The sequence below is a fragment of the Rhinatrema bivittatum genome, chromosome 1 (assembly GCF_901001135.1).
Source record: "Rhinatrema bivittatum chromosome 1, aRhiBiv1.1, whole genome shotgun sequence".
NCBI lineage: Eukaryota > Metazoa > Chordata > Amphibia > Gymnophiona > Rhinatrematidae > Rhinatrema > Rhinatrema bivittatum.
The window spans coordinates 425,343,818-425,370,113 of record NC_042615.1 but is presented as its reverse complement, the minus strand read 5'-3'; the positions used below and the strand labels follow the sequence as shown (position 1 = coordinate 425,370,113).

The 26,296-nt window shown below is 43.9% G+C and overlaps 1 protein-coding gene and 1 long non-coding RNA gene across 7 annotated transcripts in view; one reads left to right on the top strand and one right to left on the bottom strand.

Moving 5' to 3' along the window:
* Positions 1-573: 573 nt before the first annotated feature.
* Positions 574-26,296, bottom strand: LOC115092622. Of its 4 annotated transcripts, none has more exons than XR_003857045.1 (5): positions 26,197-26,296; positions 14,851-14,993; positions 4,218-4,539; positions 2,131-2,186; positions 574-1,025 (listed from the first exon to the last, which is right to left on the bottom strand). It is a non-coding gene; the product is annotated as an uncharacterized LOC115092622 (long non-coding RNA). The 4 variants fall into 4 exon arrangements; XR_003857038.1 differs by lacking the exon at positions 26,197-26,296 and adding an exon at positions 25,754-25,881; XR_003857044.1 differs by lacking the exon at positions 26,197-26,296 and adding an exon at positions 25,773-25,881.
* Positions 25,947-26,296, top strand: part of XPA (XPA, DNA damage recognition and repair factor) — a 46,286-nt gene continuing 45,936 nt past the window's right edge. The window contains exon 1 of one of the 3 annotated variants that reach the window (XM_029603671.1): positions 25,947-26,218. In XM_029603671.1, coding sequence (XP_029459531.1) covers positions 26,059-26,218 — 160 coding nt within the window. In that variant the 5' untranslated portion in view covers positions 25,947-26,058. The remainder of the gene's footprint in view (positions 26,219-26,296) is intronic. The other 2 variants (XM_029603661.1, XM_029603654.1) reach the window with 2 other exon arrangements.

Here is a 26,296-nt window from a genome sequence, read left to right as displayed (position 1 = left end):
AAGGTTTGGGATCCGTATCTGCAGTGGTTGGAAGATCAGCAATCGGCATAACTGTATCCACATAGCATTCTCGGCATGTATTCAGGTCTTGGCGTATATTACCTGTGTGGGTGGCATTACCATATGTTTGGCCATGTACGTATGTTGGATAACTTTTATATACTTTCCATATAAGCAGAATGCTCCCTTTTTGCAACTGATTAGCATATTGTAAATCTCCATTCCTTTCCTATGTATTTCTCTTTCTTTTCTTTATTTTTCCCAATGTTGTATACCTGGTAACTAGGGGGGGGGGAGGGGACTGGGGAATGTACTATTATAATTATCATAAAACCTTAGGTACGGATGCTAGTTCATTGGTGACAATTGTGTATTCCATTATTTGTATTGAATTGTAATGTTACTGTTATGAACCTCATTTATCATTGTCAATAAAAATGTTTAAACAAACAAAAAAAAGAAATGCGCCATTGAATCAGTACTGTAGAGGTTACTTGGGTAAATCAATCAGGAGCCTGAGATTTTTTTTTAATTTTTTATTTATATTCCAACTTTCAGCACTTCAAGGTGGATGACATTCAGGTATTGTAGTTATTTCTCTATTCATAGTGGGCTCACAATCTGACCCTGAGGCCACAAGGAGTGGTAACAGTGGGATTTAAACCCTGGCTTCCAGCCCACTGCTCTAATCAATGGCCTTTTACAGCCAGCGAGCAGAGGTGTTTCAGGGACGGAGCTGAGGCAGAGCTGGAAGGGCGGAGTCAGCAGAAATTCAAATGTCCCTCGGATACAGCACAAACGTCGCGCCACACACTTGGAAAATTGTTCTTGGTGATGAGCAGGAGTTGTAACTGTTATTTGCCTGGTATATTGAGAGAATGGTTTTTTTTATTCAGATGATCTTCAGCCAGTCAGCAGGCGGCAGTATAAGAGCGCAGTGTTCCACTGGCACCAGGAGCTGGAGCTGGAGCTGGAGCTGAGGGGATGAATCCCAGGACAGATATCTTCACCCTGCTGCTAAGGTTCTGAGAGAGAGAGACTGTAACACTGAGAGAGAGAGATGCTCGTTTCAGCAGACATTGCACTGCTGCTGAGGATCTGTTAAGGGACAGAACGGGCTGAGAGAATGAGAGTTGGAATTAGCAGAAAGAGAGAGAGAGAGAGAGAGAGAGAGAGACCTGTTTCAGCTGGGAAGTACAGCTGTGGGTTGACAGGAAAAGGTTGCACAGGACCCTCATATCTGACTGGGAAGGATGCAGCAATTCACTCTGCAGACAAACTGATAAGTACCAGCAGTTACTGTTCTTTCTCTTTTTTTCCTCTTTGCTGTTTCCAGTTTTTCAAGCCTTTTGAGTTAACTGTAAATCCTTTTCTTGTATATAATAACAAACATTCATTTATTAGCACTGTTCCTGTGAATGATTAGCGACCGGTGAGTTAGTACCAAGTCTCACACAGTTCTTTCAGGTTTTTGTGTCAGGTAGAGCTGGAGTAACCAACCAGCATCTGAATCAATGAGGTCTTCTGACCACAGATTGTGCTAATAAATAAACATTTGACTGCTATTTAGTGATTCCTCAGTTGTTATATTTATTGTTTTGTCTTTTCTGGGTGCCTTTTCTAATGTCTAAGCTCCTCCCAGAGGAGGACCTAGTTTAGGGTAGTGAGTGGACTAACCATTTGCTATGGCTCGCTGGAGTAACTATAGAGGGCAGACTGTTCCCTGTGCTCTGAGGGACTCCTCGTCTCTGAGAAATCACTGATTAGCACTGTGAAGTCCCTGAATACCAACAAAATGTTTCTTCATTTATATTTATAAACTAATAGGTCATTGCAGCGGTGCCGAGAGCAGGAAGTTAGCTGGACTTACCCAGGTACGAGTTCCCGCTGGATAGATCCAAAGACAGTGGAGTAAGTTTATCTAGCTAACTTCAGGGCTGCTACCCAGCTAAACATAAGCCCCACACCCGGTCATCTTTTTATCCAGGTAAGTTAACCATTCATTGGCCCACAATTTTAATACTTTGCGGTTTGTCCTGCTAAATTCCAAACTCAGCCGGACAAATCCACTGACCAAGGACCTTTAAAAGTATTACAGGGCACAAAGTGATGTTTGCCAAGGCTCCTTACCTTGTCTTCACTGCAATCACACCACACACACGGGATACGGGATGGCAAGGGTAAATCTAATGCACCGGTGCAGAAGTTGGCAGGACGAGCGGAACCAGAAAGAGAAAGAAAGGAGATGTGTGAGCATTTCCATTTGCGGTACAGGCATTGATCTTGGTTATCACAAAGTTAATTGTGTCCATTTCTGTATACAAGGTAAGGGGCAAGTTTTCAGAAGAGCTGCTGAGTGGCCACAAGCGTTGATTACGTTTATTGGATAAATTTTCAATCAAAGCATGGCGGCTGGAAATGTTCCCAAATTTAGCTTAGCCGGTTCAGCACTGAGCAGCTTCCTGAAAACTTACCCTGAGCAGCTCCAGAGGATCTAACCTCACTGAAGGACCTACCCCTAAATCTAAAAAAAATACCCACCTCTCCCCTGACCCCAGAGCTTACTCTAGCCCCAGAGCCCTCCCTTACCATGACCCCTGACCTCACCCCTCCCCTGACCCCCGAGCTTACTCTAGCCCCAGAGCCCTCCCTTACCATGACCCCTGACCTCACCCCTCTTCTCCAGTCTTTGACTGCATGTCCCCATCCCCCTCCCCTGGGGCTCACATACACTGTGGTTATTACCCATGACCTGCCAGTGATAGAGCACAATCCTTGGCCATCGTGCATCCCCCAGCAGGTAATTCCTTCCCACAGAGCAATTTCACTGCTCCATCTTACAAGAATGTCCCTCCAATGGGACTGTGCACCCTGCCAGGGAGAGGATGATGCCTCTAGTTTGTAAAGTGCATAATACTTTACAGCTAAAGGCCAGCAAGGTTAGATAATGTGTCTGAACTTAAAAATAAATGGAATAACATCAGTTATTCTCTCTCTCTGCTGCTGGAGCTAGATAAATAACATAAGAAGTGCCATTCTGGATCAGACCAAAGGTCCATCAATCCCAGCATCCTGTCTGCGAGAGTGGCCAATCCAGGTCAGCAGAATCCCAAAGCATGGATTGCTCGCCCTCATTAGATTTCATCTGCCATTTAGATGCATTAATAATACATATTTAGCAATAATGTCTCTATTCACCTTCCTCTCCCTCACCACCTGGAAGGGGAGGGGATTGATAGCAGGGAAGAAGATAAAGGTAAACCCAGGAAACTCGGAGGGCATTTGTTTTACTAGAAATGTAGATTAAATTCACTTCCTTCCCCGCCGATGGCAGGTCCTTCTATTCAGTTAAGAAATAGTGTTACTTCATTAGGACTCAAGTTTGATAACTCATTAAGTTTTGCTCCTCACTTCTCTCCTAGCACAAAGATTTGTTTTTATTTTCTTAGGCTAATTTGCAGGCTATCATGGCCTCTCCTACTTCCTGATGAGCCTGCAAGGTGATTACGTTCATCTCAGCTGGCATTACCTTCCAGTTCCCTCTCCTACAGAAATGTGTCTGGAGCATGCAAGAAAGAGGGGGTTTTCCTATTTAGCTGCATATTTTTGGAATACTCTTCCTCTCTCTTTACACAGAGAGAAAGAATTCAGGATTTTTAGGAAAAGCCTCAAAACTTGGCTCTTTGAAAGAGCCTGTGAAGTATAATTTCACTCAGATTATTTTTATTTTGCTCTGGAGATTGTGAGATTTGTTCATTTCTCTGTTACTGATTTTCTGTTGGATTGTTTGTCATGTTTTCTTTTTAATTCTGATTTATTAGCTTGATTAATCACAAAATTTTACAAAAGAAAATCAATGCAGTGTACAAAGAATAAAATAAACAGAATTCCCTGCTATAAATAAATGGCCGTAATGAATGCATCCTGTTAAAACTAGTAACAAAGACAAAACCAGGGCTGACAAAGAAGAGGGAAATCCTATAGGGCTCATCAAGGGACTGAGTGCTGTCTGCATGCTGAAGCACTTCCTGCAACCTGCATGTTTAGCATGAAACACTAACATCTTCTCTAGAAAGCCCCAGAGTTGACCTTGAACTACTTTTTTAAACATTTTGGACAAGACAGGCAAACTAGAGATAGGACAATACTTTTCAGAAATATTTGGGAGAAGATGGGTAATTTTTAAAAAAAACGGACAGACTGTAGCTATAACTTACCGGGTTCTAAAATGGGATTGATGGTGGGAAATGGGAAAAGGGAAGGGCGTCAAGGATGGAAGGGGCAAGGGAGTGGGAGGTTAGGGGGGGGGGGAAGGTGAGGGAACACATTCATACACATTCATACACATTCATGCACATTCACACGGGGAAGGAGGAATGGGGGCAGGGGAGGGAGTTACAGGGGTGGGAATAGGGTAAGGGGAGAACAAGGTCTGGGGATGGGGGGAGGGGGAGCAGTCACTCAAGGGGAGGGGAGGGGGAGGGGGAGGGGAGGGGGTATAGTCATTCGGTCCTCTTCATGCTTGCTTTTTTTCTTTATCTGTTAAAGAAAGATTCAGGCTTTAAAATGTGTAAGGCTGAACACACATCACCATTATATACAGGGAGGACAATAATGAAAGCCATTTCCGGGGGTAAAGCGCTCTTTTATCCACAGAAATGGGCTGTTTGATTACTGTCCATCCTCTACACAAGTAAACGTAGGAGCATATAACAAGGCATGGGCTTTTCCCCATGTAGTTTTGTAAATATTTCTGGTTTGGGGTTAGGACAGGGAGAAAACTATATGCAGAGTTTTCCTTTAACAACGTGCCCTCACAAAAAGCAGGCATGGGTATTTTTGAGGGGGCAATAAACAAAGCAAGTCTAGATGTGTACTTTTGCATTCATTATCATTGCAAACCTCCAGGTTAAAATTCACATGGGATTGGCCAGACCTTGCATACTTTGATTATTTAGGTCAAGGCTGTGAAACATCCAGACCCAGATGAGACCCACAGCTCAGTCCCAGGCAGCCACTGCCAGAGCCCCAAACCAGAGGTTCATGGAGGGAGCTTTTGCTCCTTGTCTCTGACTCCTCCTCCCCCCCCCCCCCCCCCATAATCAAATGTTCACTGCAGGAGCGAGCATGATCTGCTGCCACAGCTTTGGTTCATCTCCCCACCTTGTCCTTGAATTAAATATTCATAAGGACTGGAGAGTGGCACAAGAGCTCCTGCCTCATCCTTAGCTCCTTCCTGCAGCTTCCCATTCCAAGAATTAAATGTTCACAGGGAAACAGAGCAAGAGCTGCTTCTTCTGGCCCCTCCCCAGCCATCCAGAATTAAATATTCATGGCAGGAATGAAGAGCACACATCACATCTCTTCCTTTACCTCCCTGGATTAAATATTCATAGCAGAAGTAAAGCAAAAGCTGCATCAGCTGACACTTGGAGGTTAAACCCTTGCTCACTTGCTTGGATCTTGAAGGTCCTAGCAAGCACTGCAGAGGCCTTGCCTGCTCCTGCACTTGTGCCTCTCTCCTGACAACCTCCCAACCACCAACTGGGTTTCCCAAGTACCCTACCACCTGCTCCTTCATGAGGGTTTTCTGAGGACATTGTGACTCCCTAAACCTGGGGTTTCACAGAATCCAGACAAATAAAGACTGTACATCCAGAAAATACAAGAATCACTGAAAAACTCACCTAGGATCCACAGTGCTAATAGAGCTTGTTATGAAGGAAGAACAGTAAACCCAAAGGATTTTAAATAAACTGCATTACAAGCAGGGAAAGAAGAAAAGGAATTTCACAGTAACTCCAACTGGTTTTTAAGTGAACCTTTTTGCAGAGCTGAATGCTGCATCTGTCTCAGTCAGCTGTGATGGTGCTGATAAGATCAGCTCAGACTGTACAACTGGCTGGGCTTCCTTAGCTTTACAAACTCTCCCTGTTTGTCCCTATTAACACACAGCTCTGTCTCCCTCAGGAACCCTCAGCAGCAATGACTCTAATGGTAATAAAAGGGAATTTTACATGGGAGGGAAATAATATTAACCACTAAAAGGGTTTTGCTAAAAGGAGAAGAGAGGGAGAGGGAAAGGGGAAGCATAAACAAGACAGAGAAAGGAGAGGAAAAGTAGAGAACAGCAAAGGCAAGTGGCAGAGAGGAAAGAGCAAAGGAGAAAAAGTAAGATGGAAAGGGGAGAGCAGGAGATAAGGCAGGGAGATTGATGAGAGAGGGAGGAGGGGAGATATGGGAGGAGGGAGAGCAGAGGGAGCATTGGAAGGAGGGGTGGGAGGAATTGTTACAATATTCAGTTCCAGGTAGAGTTGTTCTGTGCTGCAATCCTCCTCCCCTTTCTCCTCTAGCTTGTAGTTCATTTCCATGTTTAGTCAATCCGCCTTCCCTTTCTCCTCTGCTTGTAGTTCATTTCCATGTCCAGTCAATGCTCCTCCCCTTTCTCCTCTCGCTTGTAGTTCATTTCCATGTTGAGTCAATCCTCCTCCCCTTTCTCCTTTTGCTTGTGGTTTACTTCCTGAAACTTCAGGTCCTTTGGTCTCTTGCTATCCAGAGCCCCAATCAGCAGAAATGCTCACTGCTTACTGCCAACCTTTGCATAATAGACACCCTGGCAGCTTTGCCTTTTATTATGTCAGCTCCTGTCATCATAACATCACAAGAGGGGGGGAGAGACCATGTGAGGCTGATGGGGAGGGGAGAGGAGAGGAGAGGTGGCAGAGAAGGAGCAACTGAATCCAGTTCAGTACAAATTAATTAAAATAATCTGAATATAATAGTTGCCCCATGCCTGCATCACCAGGGTGCAACCTGAACTCCGCCCCTCCCTCCTTGTAGTCTCCAGCTCTGTCTATATGGACCTTGAGTTCCTCCCCTCTCATTCTGCACTCTCAAGCTCCTTCCCTCTCACGCTGTGCTCTCCAGTTCTGCCCCTCTCTCTCATGCTCGGCTCTCCAGCTCTGCCCCTCTCTCCCTCATGCTGTACTCTCCAGCTCTGCCCCTCTATCTCTCATGCTGTATTCTCCAGCTCTGCCCCTCTGTCTCTCACGTTGTGCTCTCCAGCTCTGCCCCTCTGTCTCTCACGTTGTGCTCTCCAGCTCTGCCCCTCTCTCTCATGCTGTGCTCTCCAGCTCTGCCCCTCTCTCTCTCACTCTCTCATGCTGTGCTCTCCAGCTCTGCCCCTCTCTCACGATGTGCTCTCCAGCTCTGCCCCTCTCCCTCTCTCACGCTCTGCTCTCCAGCTCTACCCCTCTCTCTCTCTCTCAGGCTATGCTTTCCAGCTCTGCATTAACCCCTTACTCGCCCACCTGCCTGCCCCCAAAGAGACATATTGGTGGCAATGGATCCCCGGATCTCCTCACTCACTGGCTCCTATCGGACAAACAGGAGGAGGAGGAGGACTGAGGCCTCTGAGACCTGAATGGTGCAGTTTGACCTCCTTGATTCAAAGCAGGATGCTCAGGCGCAGTAAAGGAGGAGGAAGGATGTATCACGAACACTGCAGAGTCACTGTCCTATTCCTCTTCCTGGTTTGCCGATAGTACCCTCTGAGTGAGGGGGTCCATGGGCATGGGGAGGTCTTGTAGAGTGTTAACCTGAGATTGTGGGCTGGAGGGAAGAGAACAAACTGATTGGGGAGTGAACCAAGAGAAATGGGGGGAGTGAACTGGGGATGAGAGTAGTGAAGGGTTTGTGTGGTGGAAGAAGGGAGGAAGTTAATATATCAGGGTGAGTGAGGGGTTTGGAAGGAGTGAATAAACCGTGGAGAGTATCAGGGTAAGGGGCAAATAATTTGAGTGACCAAGGGGTTTATTGGGGGGGGGGGGGAAGCCAGGGTGAGTGAGGGGATTAGTTGGTGGGAAGAAGTGAAGGAGAGAGGGTGAGGGGGTTAAGGGGGCTTTGGAAAGGGGATCAGGGGGAAGAGCAAGTGAAAAAATGGAGTGAAAGGGGCTTTGGAAGGGGGGATAAAGAAAATAGAGGATGGGAGTGTGATTCTGCTACATCTTAATTACACACTTCCTACACTTCACAGTATTTCCCCATCCTTGGATTGGCTTTACTGCTAGTAGAATGAATGATCCATGAAATGTCTGTCTCTCGCCCCTGATCCTCTCTGTACTGCATTTTTTTTCTCTCTTTTCCTGTCTGAGCTCAGCCTCTCCCTGACTGTAACTCCCATGTCTGCACACCCCAGGCTCCCTGCTCACAACACAATGCAGTGATGGTGTCAGCGAGAGGAAAGCAGAAATCTGATCTTGTTAGCAGGACCTGAACTTTCTGATTAATCGTGGCGCAGTCAGACATTAAACTGAGGGGGGATCTTAGTTAACTGGTGGCTCTGGATGCTGGTGCTAATCAGCCTACAGCACTCCTAGATGTACACAGCTCACCAGCCCATCTCAGTCCTGTAATTTGCTGTCAGATTAAAGAAAAAAATATCTCTGGAAAACTGAAGAATCGCTGGCCTAGAGGATTGTTTTACTTCCTAAATAATGTATAATATCCTATAAATAAATCTTCCAGAGCTTCTCCACATCCCTGAATCATATGGTTTTATTCTCTTGTGAGTGCCTCTCTCCTAACAATCTCCCACCCACCAACCGGATTTCCAGTTACCTATGGACAAGTAGCCTGTCCACAAACTATTTCCCACATCTGCTCACTTTGAACCTCACACCATGACCACTTATCTAGACCAGACGTGGCCAACCTTTCACGCACTAAGACTCGTGGAATCAGAATTTATCAAAGAGCCTCAGCAAAGGGGGTCCCAATGAGTGCCCCTCATCCCTTCCAGTCTCTCTCTCCCAGTCCCCCCATTCTGTCCCTACCAGTTTCTCCCTCTCTCATATCCTAATCCCACCAGTCTCTCCCAATCCCCCCACCCTATCCCTACCAGTCTCTCACAATCTTCCCACCCGTCTCTCTCTGTCCTGCCACCCTGTTCCTACAAGTCTCTCAATCCCCCACCTTATTCCCACCAGTTTTCCCAGCTTGTTTCTTTCAGTCTCTCTCTTTCTACTCCCCACCATGCTCTCTCAATTGTCTCACACTGTCCTACCAGACTCCCTCTGAATGCCCCCATCCTATCCTCACAAATCTATCAGGCATCCAAAGATTCTCTCAATCCGTCTCTCTGTAGCCCAAGCATAGCTCCTCCAACCTCCACAATAATAATGACAGGGGCTTAGCCCTCAATCATTATTTTTCTTCCTCTATCTTGACCCCTTCTTTCGCTCTACTTCCCCTCCCATTCTCTCTTTGTCTCTCTCTCCTACAACATCCTCCATTACCCCTGCTGGATCTCTCACACAACTCTCCCTATAGCACTCCAAGACTAACTCCCTCTTGCGCGTCCATCTTTCAAACCCTCCTCCTTCCCAATCTCCCTCTGGCTTTCTCTCAATCCTCCACCCCATCATACCTCTGGCTCTCATTCTCTCCCTCCTCCATCACTACTTCTGACTCTGTTATCCTCCCTTTTCCCCTTCATTACCTATGACTTTGTCACCCATCCTCACTATCCCTCTCCCCCCTGTCACTTCTAGCTCTGTCACTCTCTCTCCTCCCAGACCTGGAGGAGATAACGGAGACAGAGAGGTATATAGAGGAGACCTTCAGGGACATCATACAGCAATCGCACCTCCACTCAGTCAACCCTGTGATGCCTTATCTTTATCGTTATTAACAATATATGAATTGCTCGGTGCATAAGGCTGAGCGATTTACAAAGATTTGTACCTAATCGCATAAAAACACATATTGCAAACAAAGACTAAAGTATCAAAACAAATAACGTCTGCCCAATTAAGAGTCTTTCTATAAAGAAAAAATGGCATAATTACAAAAATGCTAATCTGTACAAGTAAGGTTTTTTTTCTCAGCTCTGAATTTCTTTGTGTCAGTCTCTAGCTGTAGATGGATGGGGAGAGAATTCCAAAAATTCAGGGACAACAATGAAAAAGATCTCTCCCGTGTCTCTTGCAGTTTGTGGGATGGAATTTCTAGCATGCCCCGGGTGGGAGAACGCAACTTTCTAGTAGGAGTGTAAATTTTCAGTAATGCATTAGCCCAGGGAAAGGAGTGTTACTGAAGAAGATTGTGCAATCCAGTGGGAGCACTGAGAGGAGAGGATCATCTTGCTAGTGGCTGAAAGGAATCAGTAAGTTTTTGCTTGGGAAATTTTCTTTTTTAAAAGTATTGGGGCAAAGTTAACTATTTGGGAATATTATTGTGTGTTTGTGCTTTTAATAGTCAGTAAGGCAGTGAGTAAGCAGAAGTTAGACTGTATTTTTAAAATAGTCAGTCAGTAAGGCAGCTAATATGCAGTAAGCAGTAGTTAGTGTGTTTATTTTTAAAAGTCTGTAAGGCAGCTAGTAACCAGAAGTTAGAGTGTTTGTATATTTAAAAAAAAAAAAAAAAAAAAAAACGTAGTCAGAAGCTAGAAATAAGCTAGGGGCAGTGTATACCTAAGTAAAAAGGTTGAAAAGTTCAGTTCAGTTAGAGGATGAGAAAGACAGGTCAGAGTCTATCGGAGGAGAGCTGTGCTGTATTCCTGCCTCCTTTCCCATGCTGTGATTGGACAGTAAGGGGAGAGGAGGTGGTGTACAGCACAGCCCTGAGCTCCAGTGGTTCTGCAGTTACATAGATGCACTGTATAGGCAGTTCACTGGCAAGATCTAAAGTTTATGCAAATGAGGGGGTACCATTCCCCCACCCCACCCCCGGTTATCAAGTGTCCAGTCCTGGTCTATGGAAAAGTTGGCAACCCTATCTGGCATTTATGGACTTAGTGTTTATAGAGCAAAGGCAGGAAGCTTCCCGTCTCCTCCAGCGGCCGCAGAGCCGCCGTGCCTCCTGCAATCTGCTCACCTGCGCCCGACAGGTAAGGACTGGCCGCGGAGGGGCTGAGCCTGGCACTGCGGTGGGGCCATTGAGGCCAAGGGGGCATTCTGAATGGGATAGATCGACCGGGGCTCTGATGCCGCGAAGGTGTTGGTTCTCTCTGCTCTGTTGGGGCGGAGGAGGTATCCGGAAGTTGGAAGGTTATAGTCTTCATTTTGTAGAGAGCATCTCTTTCTCTTAGCCGCTCTCTAAATCCTTCAGGATGGTTGCTAGTATGCTGACTTTCTGTCTGAACTGTAACAATCCTGTAAATAACAGCATCGTATATCTGGTGCTGTTACTTACAGGATTGTTTTCTTAATGAAAAAAAAGTGGACTCCATTAACTACCTTTAATGTATTTTCTTTTTGGCAGATGGTTTAATAGGGTTGGGTGGCAGGGTGTTAAACCCTTGTCCTCCTGTTGTACAGTTTCTCACTCTTTGCCAAAAGGCCACGAAGGTACTATGCTGTACTTGCCGCCTAGTCAATATTCTGGTTTATTTAAAGATATTAGAATATAGTGTACAGATTTAAGGAATGTTTACTGACAAACGCATAAAAATGATCAAACTATGTGTGGGGTGTAAAAAAAAAATAATTATAATTTTTAGGTGTTCTCAGAAAATTTTAAAATCCAGGCTTCTTGAGTTTGCTTTTTAAGAGGGCCAAATGATACAAATTTACACTGTTTTGGCATCAAATATTTGTAAATTTGAAAGCCAGCCTGTATCAATGTGCCCTAAAATGACTGGGTTAGAAACTGGTTGAGTGAGAGGCAACAAAAGGTAGGGGTAAGTGGCGCTCACTCTCAGGAAAGGAGGTAAGGGGATTTGTCATTGGTGTACCAAAGGAGTCTGCGCTGGTTCTGATTCTGTTCCACATTTTTGTTTACAATGTTGCAAATGGGCTATTGGGAAATGTTGGTTTACTTTTGTGCAGATACCAAAAATCTGCAACAGCATAGAGATCCTGGAAAACATGAGGAGGGATCATCCAGTGAGGCTTGAGCAAATGGCGTAGTATGGCATCTTAAGATTTAATGCTAAAAAAAAATTCAGGATTATGCATTTGATTTGGTGGAATAGCTGCCTAGTGATTATAGTAGCAGGCTGTGAACCAGGAACAGAGGGATTCAAATCCTGCTGACACGCCTTGTGACCTTGGACATGTCACGTCACCCCACTTTATATTGCCTTGGGTACAACTTAGATTGTAGGCCATCTGGGGATAGGGAAACAACTACAGTACCTGAATGTAATCTGCTTTCAAGTGTCACAAAACCTGGAATATAAATTTAAAAATAAAAAGGGAGAAGTACAATATGGGATGCAGTGTTGCAAGATCTGATGGTGTGCATATCTTATGATCCTAATTTGGTGAAACTGTTAGATAAGGTGACAACAAAAGCCAAAAGGATACTTGAGTTCAGAAAAAAAAAATTGGCTCTGTATAAGTCTCCGGTAAAACCTCATTTGGAATATTGTATACAGTTCTAGAGACCACACTGTCAAAAGAATATAAACTTAATAGTCCAGAGGGTAGCTACCAAAATGGTCAGTGTTCTTAATCATAGAGGGTATGGGGACAGACTTAAAGATCTAAATATGTATACCCTGGATGAAAGACACAAAATGAGATCTATGATATAGATTTAAATACTTGTAAGTATTCAAGGCAGAGAGCTATGCTGCCGCTTACCCAACAAATCAAACTTAATATTTCACTTGGAAGCAGCTCCATCACTACTCTCTACATTAATAGTGGGGGTGAAAGGGAAATAGAACCTAAGGTTACTAAGAGCCAAGAGAAACAGATAAGTATGAGAAAAAAGAAGTGTGAAGCTTGCTGGGCAGACTGGATGGACCGATTGGTCTTCTTCTGCCGTCATTTCTATGTTTCTATGTTTCTGTTTCTAAGCTGGGGCACTCTCCTATCTGAGCAGAAGCTCCTGCAGGCATTTTCTTTGCGGGCTGCAGACAGGGAAGGGGAAGGGAAAACTCTTGCTCCTGTTTCTGATTCTCAAAAGCATCAAACGTGCAGATCAGCTCCACCACCCCATCCTGCCCAGTGCAGACTGATGACGTCACACAGAGAGGCGGGCAGCGTTCCACTGAGTACATAGATCACATCACAAAGCAGGGGGCGCTTTACTTTGAGGGCACATGCTGATTACATCACAGCACAGGAGACGTTTAACTCTCAGGACTCACATTGATGACATCAGTGAGAAGACAGGGAGCTTTAAATTAAGGGATTATACAGAGCTGGCAATAAAGAGATTGTTATCACTGGATCTGGGGAATTTTTCATCCGAATAAAGATTTCTAAAACTGTGATTGGGATAGGGATCTGTTTTAGCTATTTTTTAAAACTTTAGGGACAAAATTGGCGCCCTTTTCACATTTCTAAAGTTTCCCCCCTGCTTCCTAGTCACTGAACAAGTACTAACAGCAGAGCCCCGCCCCTTTGGAAGCTTATTGATGACCTTGCCATTCCCACCGACCAATCCCATGCGGGGGCGTGGAAAGTGGAAAGCAGCTCCTCTCTCAGAAAGGGAGGGGGAGTTTCTCCGAAAGGATCCTGAGCTCAGAGCACGACCCTGGAGCGAGCCAGCGAGTGTGCGGGTGAGGGGGTGACAGCACGTGCAGGCAATTTCTGTGCCGATACTCTGGCACCCTTATAGCCAGCCCGGGGGTGGGAGGGAGCACTCATTGAGTGAGTGCAGGAGCAGGAGCGGTGTTTGGGTGAAACAATGTGTGGGTGATGTGTATGCGAGCCCCTGCCGCTAACACCAATCTCTGGGCAATCAGAATTCCATTTCCATGCTGTGCTGCTGCCACCAAAAACAACACTGTCGTTGATACTTTTCATTTGTTCAGATCATGGACCTCTTTGCAACCTTTAAAATGTTTGTTGACCACGTTTCTCTTTCATTTTTACATGCAGTTATATGACATATATGGAAAATTATTAATTAAATAAAAGAAATAAAGAGATGTACACCAGGACCATTACTTTTCAGGAAAGCATCCCCCTCTTCTGCCCTATTGCCTCTCAGCCCTAACCCATTTTTTAATGCAGTTCCCTCCTCTTGGCCCCCGAGTGCCTTTCCTTCTGCCCTCTCGTCCATTTTCTTACCCTCAGCCCCTCTGTCTCGTGTCCTGTCCCTCCTGAATTCCAGCTATGGCCTTTTCCTTCTTGCCTCACTTCCACTCACCCATGGCTCCTTCCCCTTTCCCCCAGCTCTTTTCCTCCTGCCCTGCTAATCTTCCCCCATGTCCCCCTCCACCTTGTCCCCTCTCCTTCCTGCTCTGCTTCATCTTACCCAAGCAGCGGCGGATTCCCGATGAAGAGCGGCCCAGGGATTCGCCGCCCAGGAGATACCATGTGGTCTGCAGAGCGTGACTGTCACGGCCACGCCCGGCAGACCACATGACTAGCGCGATCGGCCCACCGGGGGATGCCCGATCCCCCGATAGGCCAATCCACCCCCTGTACCCAAGGCCCCTGCCTTTCCTCCTGCCCTCTGTCCCCTTCCCTCTTGCTCTTTCCCCTGTGTCACTTTTCCTCTTACCCCACTTCCTTCACCCTTTGCCCCTCCCCAGGTGCCTTCCCTCTTGCTGTCTGACTGCTGTGTCCCTTGTTCCCTTCCCCCTCCCCTCTTCCTCCCCGGTCCCTTCCCTCCTGCCCTCTGGCCCCTTCCCTCCTCTCTTCAGTACCTTCCCTCCTGCCCTTTGTCCCCTTCCTATTCTCCCCCATAACCAAGAGATTTTTACCTCAAGATTTCCTTTCCCCACATTGTACTAAAAGAAAACTACCTTAAAGAGCCTGGTAAGCACAGCACTGGAAGAGGACAGATACCGGCTGCCTGCCATGACTCAGCCCTGAGAGCACAGAAATCATCAAACTGAAAGAAAAGCAGTTTTTCCCCCTTTGTGGCTGTGGTTAAATTTCCACGCACTCTGTTTATGCTGGGTCTTCTTTTCATTTTCTCTCTGCCTCCTCATTCTTTCTCTGTTTGAAGTGATGTATTGTCTCCTCGTTTCTTTAACAGTTTAAATAATTTTTGTGTTTCAGTAAAACAGACAGACTTATCTACTGCATCTGTGGAAATAAAGAGAATAAACAATGTTAGCTAAGTGGTTTTGGATCCTCCTGAATAGTACAGGAAACAACATCAATCATTCATATTTTTCTACAGGATTACAAATTCAAACACCCCTACAGTATTAGCGTATGTGATTGCAAAAGAGATGGTCTACATCAGTGGCTCCTAACTTCTGTCCGCAGACCCCGGGATAATCACAGTGGGGTCTGCCAGAAGTAGGGATGTGCAGACCAAAAGTTTATGTTCATAAGTCCATAAGTCGAAAGGGGAGGTCATTTGCGGTCAATATGGACATATGGAGAATTCCATAAGTTGAGTCTATGTCCATGTACCGCTTTTGGTTTTGGGATCACACTTCCAGCAAACTACACCATTACAATCAAAAGGTAAAGATTTTCCAAACCCTTTTCCTAGGATATACCAGTGGATCTTCTTTTCTGACGCTGCCCTACTCACAGCAATTTGTTAAAACCCTCTAAAAAAAAATCCTAGATGCACTTCTGGGAAAACCACGGTACATGTTGAAATACCGACACAATCTGTCCAGTCTAGGAGGCCAGTTTATTTATGTATTTATTTAAAAAGATTTCCTCTTACCTTATCTACCATTCAAGGGGAGATATATTTTTAATTATGTGTATTTTTATGTAACATAAAAAACAACTAGTTGCTACAGATATTTTGGCTTACAAAGGTGATACAAGCTAATTACTAAGTGCAGATATGAATAATTGCTAGACCATGGAATGACTACAGCATGTCTTCAAGCCTTAGAAACGTGAAGTGGCACAATTTCTAGAGAGACCTTAGGCCAGCTCTGGCTGCTTGACATCCCAAGCTGGTACATTCTGATATTCTTAGGGATATTGTTTCAGTAGTGCACCTAACAGCACAGTTTGGCATATAAGGTTGAGCACACACAAAACCAACTGATTTTCAAAATGAGACACACGCATACAAGTTGTCTTTGAAGGCCATGTTGCTCTGTGGCTAAATATATGCTCTAGATGTACCCATGATAAAACAGAGTGCATAACTATGAAAATTCAGATTCATTTTTTACCTGTTCGTGAACCACCCCCTTTTTATGTGGGGTTAAACCTTACACAAGCAATGCACACATTTCAATATTTTCAATATGAAAATCTATATTGAGGGCAAATTTTGTGTTCCGTTCCTCATTTTATGCACCTAAGTTTTCCAATGTTTACTCAGGATTTATCTCTTCGTGGTCTGCTTCAATTTCAAATGCAAGGACTACAGATACTGATACTTTTATGTTTAGTTCACCCTGAGATTTGTGAGTCTTCCCTCAGTTCTATTCTTTTTCATTTTTTCTTCATTTTGTTCTCTGTAATTTTGCTTCGATTTCCATATTCTGTCCATTTCTCTTTATCTATTACTATTTTCAATTTTTATATAATTTTTGCCCAACATAAATTCCACTTCTTTCTTCCATCTCTTTTCTCCCATCTCTTTGTTTTTTTCCTCTTCCACTCATTTCCCACCTTTCACTCTTCTTCTGTAAAGTTATTTAATGCAGGCAGTCATGATGAGTGTGGCACTGCAGTACTATTATATTACTAACTGGACACCAAAGAGTCACAGTACTATGCAATCTCTGGGATTTCATGTCGCCCAGCGATTGCAAAGGAGAGCATACAAACTGAGGAATGGATGCCTAGGCCCAGCTCCACTTTGTCAGATTTCAAACACCGCCAAACCAAGATTCCGTGAACATATATTTCCATATCTTTTTTCTCTTCACTGGCTACCCCTGTCTTGTCATATAAAGCTTAAAATTGTTTTACATCTCCCCTTGTGCAACTGTGATTTTGAAGCCATATGTCCCATCTTGTTCCTTACGCTCTGCAAATCAATGTTTGTCAGAACTCCCATCTTTGCACATGGTCCATTTGCTCGAGGCTCATAACCATGCTTTTTCCATCATTGGTCGACAGCTCTGGAATTACCTCCCTGATTCCATTAAGTCTCTGACTTGCATCACTACTTGTAAGAAGGCAGGGGAAAAAAAACCTTTTTTTGAAGCAGCATTTGGTGGAGTTATACAAAGCCAATTACTCAGTTTCCCTGATGGCTGATGTTTTTGTTTTTTATGCCGTTTTGGTTGTTTCCTATTACCTGTATTTAGGATACTTTCAGCAGACAAGCCCTTCATTTTAAGATACATTCTGCAGGAACGTCTCCTATTTTTGCTTTTGTTTTATGTATAGCTTAGATTTTTGTTTTAGCTTATTACTTTTACCTTTTAATTTTACTTTGTGCATGATCTATGTTGTGTGTTTATTGTTGTATATTTTGTTTTAACTCTAGTCTTTTATTGATTTGTTTTACTTATGTATGTTTGACATGTTATCTACTGTGAATACTTGGATATGTGTGGAATATACGTTTTTTAAATAAATAAATAAATAGATAACTCCAAATATCGGAGATAGCCAGATAAGTTATATGGCTAACTCAATTTCACCTCAGAATATCTCTCAATCATCCGGATATTTTATCCAGATAATAACTTCTATGGATAAAATTTATATGGATAAGTACCGCCGATATTCAAAACTCAGCATTTATCCGGTTAACTTAAAGGTTATCCAGATAAACGCCTTTGACAATCAACCTTAGAGTACTACCACATTACTTCCTGCAGCTTAAACAAAATATAATTGTGCAACTAAGTAACCCTCCTATGGGTGACAATCAACAGCCAATGCCAACCTTTTCAAAGCTGATGCCAGGTTTTCCTTCTATATGTTGCACTTTCCCACAGTTGAAACTATGAGCTACACCCAGCACTTTTACTCCTAGGGGGTAAGGACTGTGTTCTTCCTTACAGGAAATTCTCAATGGAGTGTAATCAACTGAGTGACCTGGTTGCAAGGGTTAATGACCCATGACTACACCCCTTCCACCAGCGACACGATCAACAGCCAATCCCACCCTATTTAGGACAGGCCCACACGTAAGGGTGCACCAAAGCAGATGTTCCTTTATGCACCTTGTAGAGTCCTCCATACATGAGCTGGTGATTTTAATTTTATATTCAAATTGGGTGTTTTTTGTTGCATTATTCTTTGGAATGGATTGCCATCTTTTGTATAATGTGCTGGAGTAAGGATGGGTTGGAGGAGGGACACCTATTCCCATTATTTCAGGGATGGAGAGGAATAGGACTGCAGGATTGGCTCGTAAGATTTTTAAATCTGGAGGAGCTAGGCCTAGGGTTCTCCTCCTTCCTGATTGAAAGACTAAAGAAAAGTTTTCCCATACAGATGTGTCAAACTTTTTTAGTGAATGTTTTCCAATGATAACCCGATTTTCAATATGGATAGTGACTTGCTAATATCATGTCAGTGCTTCAGTGTCAGCTGCCTGTGAGGCGCCAGCAGGAATCATTTCTCTCCACTGTTGATACTCCAGCTCCTATTACTTATTAGCACAAGTGTTCACAACTGATGGGAGGGGGAAACAAAAGCAAGAGCTCAAAGGGAGTACTTTCTGCTTCTCATTTTCACAGCTCACTTGTCCTGTAGTACCGGTGCTATACTAAGATGCAGTACGACCAGCAAAAGAAACAAGAAAGCTTCGGAAGGGAAGGAGGAGGAGAGGAAGGATGGGGGATGTGGTGTTGGGGAGACAAAGTAGGAAAAGGAATGGAAAAATCTAGATGAAAAAGGAAGCAAGAAGCCATTATACAACATTTTCTGGGATACATGAGAGGGCCAGAAATCATCTTAGGGGGAGGGGAGGTCTAATTTTGTAACAGCCTGCCTAAATGTGAAATCAAATACATGTATAAGGTACACCAATTTTTAAAGCAAACTTACATGCCTAAGTTCACATTGAAAATTATCCCACCAAATCTACCCAGGCACAATTACACCTGCTAATTTGTGCACAATTTTTTCAAGAAAATGTACTTGCATATACTTTTGAAAATGAAAAAATATGCATGTAAATGCAAACTCTTAGTCCAGGAAAACTCATGCCCATACATGACAGATTTGGGTAGGGCGACTAAAACAGTTTAACTCACAAGAATGCCTTTGAAAATTACCCTCTTATGTCACATAAGTTATGTGTAGGTGTCTGGGTGATTTGAACCTGCAGCTCTAGCTGTTCAGAGCCAGGGGATTTGATAACAGAGGGTACAGGATCTCTGAAACAGCCAGGAACTCCTAGTAAAGTTCAGAAGAAAAGATAGGAAGACCATCCATGGACTACTTTAGCCTATTTATGACATCACCATTTCCCTAGTCCTCCATCACAAAGACACCAGGGACTGAAAATAACCTAGGTCTAACCTGGGTGGGACCCTAACAGACTGCAGTATACAAGGAAGTTCTGTCTGCCACACCTTTGCTGGTCCAATGGCTCAGCTGGCGTGTTATTGGTTCATTGTTGATCTCTGGCCATCTTCATGTTCCCTTGCCTATTTGTGTCACAGTTCTTGCCCTTGCATAAGTCTCTGATTCCAGATCTCGCTTTTGCCTGTTTTTGCTTTCAGCTACCTGCCTGTTCCTGTTTCCAGTCTCGCACTCAGATCAGCCTAGTTCCTGTAAACAGTGGAAGTACTGGAGGCTGCCTGAACTGATGGGCTCAACCTGAGGGGAACAGCAGCTGTTGTAAGGTGAAAATCTTCAAGCACCGTCCAGGTCTCGTTGGGACAGCATGGACCATATTGGTACTACCAACAAAGTGCATTGCTTTTTATTTCCTTCACTTTATCTTGTTGATGCACTCAGCTCCATGACAAGCAGAGGTGTTTACATAGTGATTTGTGGCAGAAGTAAAAAAAAATAAAAAATGGAGAGGTTGTGGAACAAGGGATGAGAAGGAAGGGTAAGAAGGAAAGATAAAATTGTGAAGGAATGAAGACAGAAAGAAAGAGAAAAGGGAATGAGGAGAAGGTTGCGGAGAAAGAAAATGGAGATTTGGGAAAGAGAAAACAAAGAAAGGAGAGAGAACAATGAACAGTAAATGGACAAAACGATAAGATTTTCCGGAGAAAAAAAGAATGGAAAGTCAGCCAGATAGACATAGAAAAGGAGTACTAAACAGAAGGCATATGGATAAACAGGAGGCTTTGAGGGTAAACTGCATAGAGTAACAGTTACAACCCTAAACAAAAGGTACAAAGGTACCCATATCAGAGGTTTTCATGGGTAATGATTCAGATGGACTGAACCAAATCACGGTGAATCTAGAAGATGTGGTAGGCCTGATTGTCAAACTGAAGAGTAATAAATTACCTGCACCGGATGGTATACACCCCAGGGTTCTGAAGGAACTAAAAAAATGAAATTTCAGACCTATTAGTAAAAATTTGTAACCTATCATTAAAATCATCCATTGTACCTGAAGACTGGAGGGTGGCTAATGTAACCCCAATATTCAAAAAGGGCTCCAGGGGTGATCCGGGAAACTACAGACCAGTTAGCCTGACTTCACAGTGGCAGGAAAAATAGTGGAAAGTATTCTAAATATCAAAATCAAAGAACATATAGAAAGACCTGGTTTAATGGAACAAAGTCAGCATGGCTTTACCCAAGGCAAGTCTTGCCTCACAAATCTGCTTCACTTTTTTGAAGGAGATAATAAACATGTGGATAAAGGTGAACCGGTAGATGTAGTATATTTGGATTTTCAGAAGGTGTTTCACAAAGATCCTTATGAGAGGCTTCTAGGAAAAGTAAGAAGTCATGGGATAGGTGGCGATGTCCTTTCGTGGATTACAAATTGGCTAAAAGACAGGAAACAGAGAGTAGGATTAAATGGATAATTTTCTCAGTGAAAGGGAGTGGGCAGTGAAGTGCCTCAGGGATCTGTATTGGGACCCGTACTTTTCAATATATTTATAAATGATCTGGAAAGAAATAAGACAAGTGAGGTAATCAAATTTGCAGATGTTACAAAATTGTTCAGAGTAGTTAAATCACAAGCATATTGTGATAAATTGTAGGAAGACCTTCTGACACTGGAAAATTGGTCATCCAAATGGCAGATAAAATTTAATGTGGATAAGTGCAAGGTTATGCATATAGGAAAAAATAACCCATGCTATAGTTACACAATGTTAGGTTCCATATTAGGAGCTACCACCCAAGAAAGAGATCTAGGCGTCATAGTGGATAACACATTGAAATCATCGGGTCAGTGTGCTGCGACAGTCAAAAAAGCAAACAGAATGTTGGGAATTATTAGAAAAGGAATGGTGAATAAAACGGAAAATGTCATAATGCCTCTGTATCGCTCCATGGTGAGACCGCACCTTGAATACTGTATACAATTCTGGTTGCCACATCTCAAAAAAGATATAGTTGCGGTGAAGAAGGTACAGAGAAGGGTTACCAAAATGATAAAGGGGAATGGAACAGCTCCCCTATGAGGAAAGACTAAAGAGGTTAGGACTTTTCAGCTTGGAGAAGAGACGACTGAGGGGGGATATGATAGAGATGTTTAAAATGATGAGAGGTCTAGAACGGGTTAATGTGAATCACTTATTTACTCTTTCGGATAATAGAAAGACTAGGGGGCACTCCATGAAGTTAGCATGTGGCACATTTAAAACTAATCGGAGAAAGTTTTTTTTCACTCAACGCACAATTAAACTCTGGAATTTGTTGCCAGAGGATGTGGTTAGTGCAGTTAGTATAGCTGTGTTTAGAAAAGGATTGGATAAGTTCTTGGAGAAGTCCATTACCTGCTATTAATTAAGTTGACTTAGAGAATAGCCACTGCTATTACTAGCAACAGTAACATGGAATAGACTTAGATTTTGGGTACTTGCCAGGTTCTTATGACCCGAATTGGCCACTGTTGGAAACAGGATGCTGGGCTTGATGGACCCTTGGTCTAACTCAGTATGGCATGTTCTTATGCAGTTACAACTGTAAACACCTTGCTGGGCAGACTAGATAAACCATTTTGATCTTTATCTGCTGTCATTTACTATGTAAAAGGTGCTGACTGAAGTCCAAAAGCTCCCTCTCCTTCCCCCTCAGTTAATCACATGGCAAATGTAAATTATTTTTGGCTAGCGAAGTTGGGTCAGATATGTCATACCCTGTCACGAGTGAGGTGGGTGCTCCCTCACCCAAGCTTTGGCTGGCAGAGCCACATTACATCCTGATAAACTGAGCAGTTCAGATTGCTGTGTTGGGTGGGGAAAGATGCCATGTTAAGCAGGGCTAAACAGATTCATAGGCTGCAATGAAGGAGGGGAAGCAAAGGCCACGGGTAAAGATACTCTCCCCATGTAATAGCAGCTGCAGGGCTGCCCTATGTCATCTGCAGCACCAAGGTTGAGCTGACTCAGATTTAATGGTTTCCCAAATGCCTTCCCCAACCCATACTTAGCACCAGCATTATCCGCCTCCTCGTCACTCTCTGGAGTTCCACTTTGGCCAAAATCCATGATTCTGAACTACTTCCTAGGTCTAGAAGGCATCTTCCTTTCCAACTACAAGATATATAAGCCAAGGTGCAATCGCTGACTTTCTGTTGGGCTAGAGGACTTAGGTGTTTTGATACAACTGGAATAGAAAGGGATCATCGGGATGGACAACTTTGAGAGTAGACTAGGTTGTAATATATTTCTTAATTAATCCTACACCAATCACAACTTCTAGCCATCACCTTCCGCACACCTGGACTGGAGGCAGCACAAGTCATCCAGCAGTTTGCAGGTGGAAACCCCCCCCCCCCCCCCAATATAATCAACTGCTAGCACTAGTCAAGACTGACAGAGGAACCTGAATACTGAAAAGATACTATAGCTTATTCTATTCAAATTAATATATATTCCAGTTACCTAATCATTTACCTGTTTTCTTCCACAACGCAAAAACTTTGCTTATCTTTAATATTTTAGGGGTCATTTTTAATTTTTTACCAAGAACTCTCTACCACTTGTGTGCCCACTAACAGGTTGATGCAATACTGTGCACTGGCCACAGCGCACGGCTCAACACACGACTGGACACATGTCCATAACCCCGGATGCAAAACGGGGGTTAGAACATCCAAAACGCGCAACCAATCGAGCTCATCACATGTAAATTCATATTTTTTTTTAATCTTTCTTTATTAGGATTTTCATAATCAAACAACTTTACAATTTACCTTGAACAGTGCAAGAAATGAAACTTTAACCCCCATAACCCCTTATTTCCCCCCCCCCCCCCCTTACCCCATTCCTCTGCAGCAGGACAAACAAACAGTAACATTTACAAAGACAAAGGTATCTCCCTCCATTTGAGTATCTACTAATTAGATGCTAGGCGCGTATTCTCCTGGTACTGATGTCTGGTGAGTTTTTGAATAATGTCTCTCTTGGAAGCTGGGAATGACCACCAAAACTTATTCCATATGGAGAGGCACTCAGTCCGTTTCACCAATTTCTGCGTAGATGCCGTCCTAAGTTTGTGCTAACATAAAGTTTCGAGTCTACCTTGCCACTGCTCCCTCGTAGGACTCTCCATTGAGATCCACCTCGACAAAATAGCTTGAACAGCTACAAGCAGGGTTTTATGCAAAAACTGTTGATCATATTCTGACAGTGTTTGAAGTGAATCATTTGGCAAATGCAACACACACAGTGTAAGATCCTTAGGTATCTGAATTCCCAAAATCCTTCCCAACCGTTCCAATACCTCCTCCCAAAACAAAACCAGCGTGTCACACTCCCACAAACTGTGTAAATATGTACCCTTATGAGTCTGACATTTAATACACAAATCGGAATCAGCTAATTTTGCAATATACAATTGGGATTGGGGTATATATATGCAATGCAGAAATTTGAACCTCATTTCACGGAGAATCACATTTTCTGACAACTTATAACTGCTCTGCAAGAGTTGCATAATAGACAGTAGTGATAAGTAAATATCAGCATGAACGACCCATTTATTTTGTATAGATACCACCGCTGAGGTGTACTTCAACTCTTTTAAGGCTCGAGAGAACACAGAGCAAGAATGTCGTTTTTTACATCCTGGATCTATGACATTATCTACATTTTCCCATTGAGCCCTATTTATCTGAAGCCCAAAGACCTGGGACACATAGTGCCTGATCTGCAAATAGGCAAAGAAATCATGGTTATGTATCTCATATACTTCCTGGAGTTCCGGAAAGCTCCAGAATATCCCTGTCCTGGGAGCATATAGCTGGTATACATTTTTCAAACCCTTCATTCCCCAAGCCCGGAACACCGAACTCGAGATCCCTGGTATAAATTGGGGGTTCCCCCTCAGCGGAATATGTGGAGTCAAACATGTCCCCATTTTCAGTTTATTTAAGTATAAGAAACTCCAGGCTTTCCTACCCGAGCATAGGATCATACTCCTTTTACAATGTGCCGGTACCAGTGATCCCGGAAGTTGTATAAGGGCGGCGAGGCTATAAGGACTGCACCATTCCATTAGGAATTCGAGTGGTGTGTATATGCCTGTCCCATCCAACCAGTCTCGAATATGTCGTAATAAGCATGCAAGATTATAATCTCTCCAGCTCGGGCATCCCAAACCTCCTTGATTTCTTTCTAGCCGTAAGGTATCAAGGGAGAGCCTAGCTTTGCGTCCCCTTCAAAGGAACTTCCTCACTATCTTATTAATACTGTTTATATCTCCCGAGGTTAGCCAAAGTGGGATCTGTTGCAGAATGTAAAGCCACTGCGGCAGTTCTAGCATCTTTAATAAGGCTATTCTCCCTGTCAAGATCGGCAAGTTCTCCCACATTTTAAGTTTGTTAGTCATATTGGTCAACAGCGGGCGAACATTTACTTCATATAGTTTAGCCGGGTCCCTAGAGAGGAGTATACCCAGGTACTTCATGGTATGTAAATTCATATTGATGAGGCTATTACCTATTTCCCCCGATGCAAAAAAAAAAAAAAATGTGAGCCCAACACGCACATTTTGACCCACAAAAATTTAACCCTTACCTGGAGCAGGTGTTCATTCTTGAGGAGCCGAAAAAAATTACAGAAAAGCTTTTGTAAGCTTTTCTGTAACTGCTACTTTTTTTTTTGTAAGCTTTTCTGTAACTGCTTTTTCTTTTAGCACCTGTTAATGTTCTTATTATATTACCTTTGTCACACCTTGTTAATTGTAAACCGGCATGTGATTCCCATTGCGAATGCCGGTATAGAAAAACTCTAAATAAATAAATAAATAAATAAAATAAAATAAAATACTGCTTTTCTGTTCCTCTGACTTAATATTGTGCGATATTAAGTTGGAGGAACCAAAATAGGAGAATTAAAAAAAACATGTGCTGGCGGTCAGGTTAGAAAAAGGGGCACTCAATTAACGAGTATCCATTTTCTTAACCCGTGGCTGTGCACAGGTTCGGCAAACAGATGCTCATAAAATTGAGAATGTCTTCCTAACCGGCCGACAGCCACCTCTCCTGGACGCCTGCTGCCGAGGCGCTAGGGGCGCACAATTTCCCCTAACGCCTCCTTTTTACCGCGGCACCCGATTTAACGCGCACCAATATTGTATCAGCCTATTTGCTGTCACACACAATTCCCCAGCCACGGAGAGCACCGCTGCAGGCCTGGCAGGGGCACTGCCTCCCTCTCCACCCCGGCTACAGGGGGCACCATTTCCCGTGCTGGCGCTAAAAAAAAAAACCCCAGCCCTGCTGGGGAGGCATATGCACTACATTAATACATGAATTAATAATGCCACGGCACATTAATTCAAAACGTGAGAAAATATAATACACTATGGACTCCATTTCACCCCGATTTCCAAACGCTGCGTTCTGCTAGGAATCTCCCACTCCAACTCGCTGCCTCGGAAAAGCTAAGGGGGAATGTTCAAGGCTACGCAGACCAGAATAAGACTTCCAGGAGCGCCGATCCTCATTGAAACAGGAAGACCGATTCGGAAAATAGGCGCTCCCTCTGGTGCCTGGCACCACTTCCGCCCCGCTATCTCTATCACTCCGCCCCGGTATCTCTATCACTCCGCCCCGGTATCTCTATCACTCCGCCCCCCCCGCCGGGGATTGCAGGCAAGGGACAGAATGGAAGGGGAAGCTGCGGGGCCTTCCTTGGATGGGGAGGCAGAGCAGCCCCTACCCGCGGCTGTGAGAGCCAGGATCGAGCGGAACCGGCAGCGAGCGCTTATGCTGAGACAGGCGCGGCTCGCCTGCAGGCCCTACCCAGCTCAGACCGCCGGAACAGGTGGGTTGGCTTCCTGGACAAATGCAAGCCGAAGCTGTTGATGCGCTTCGGCAGCTCCGCTCCAGCATTGCATCACGC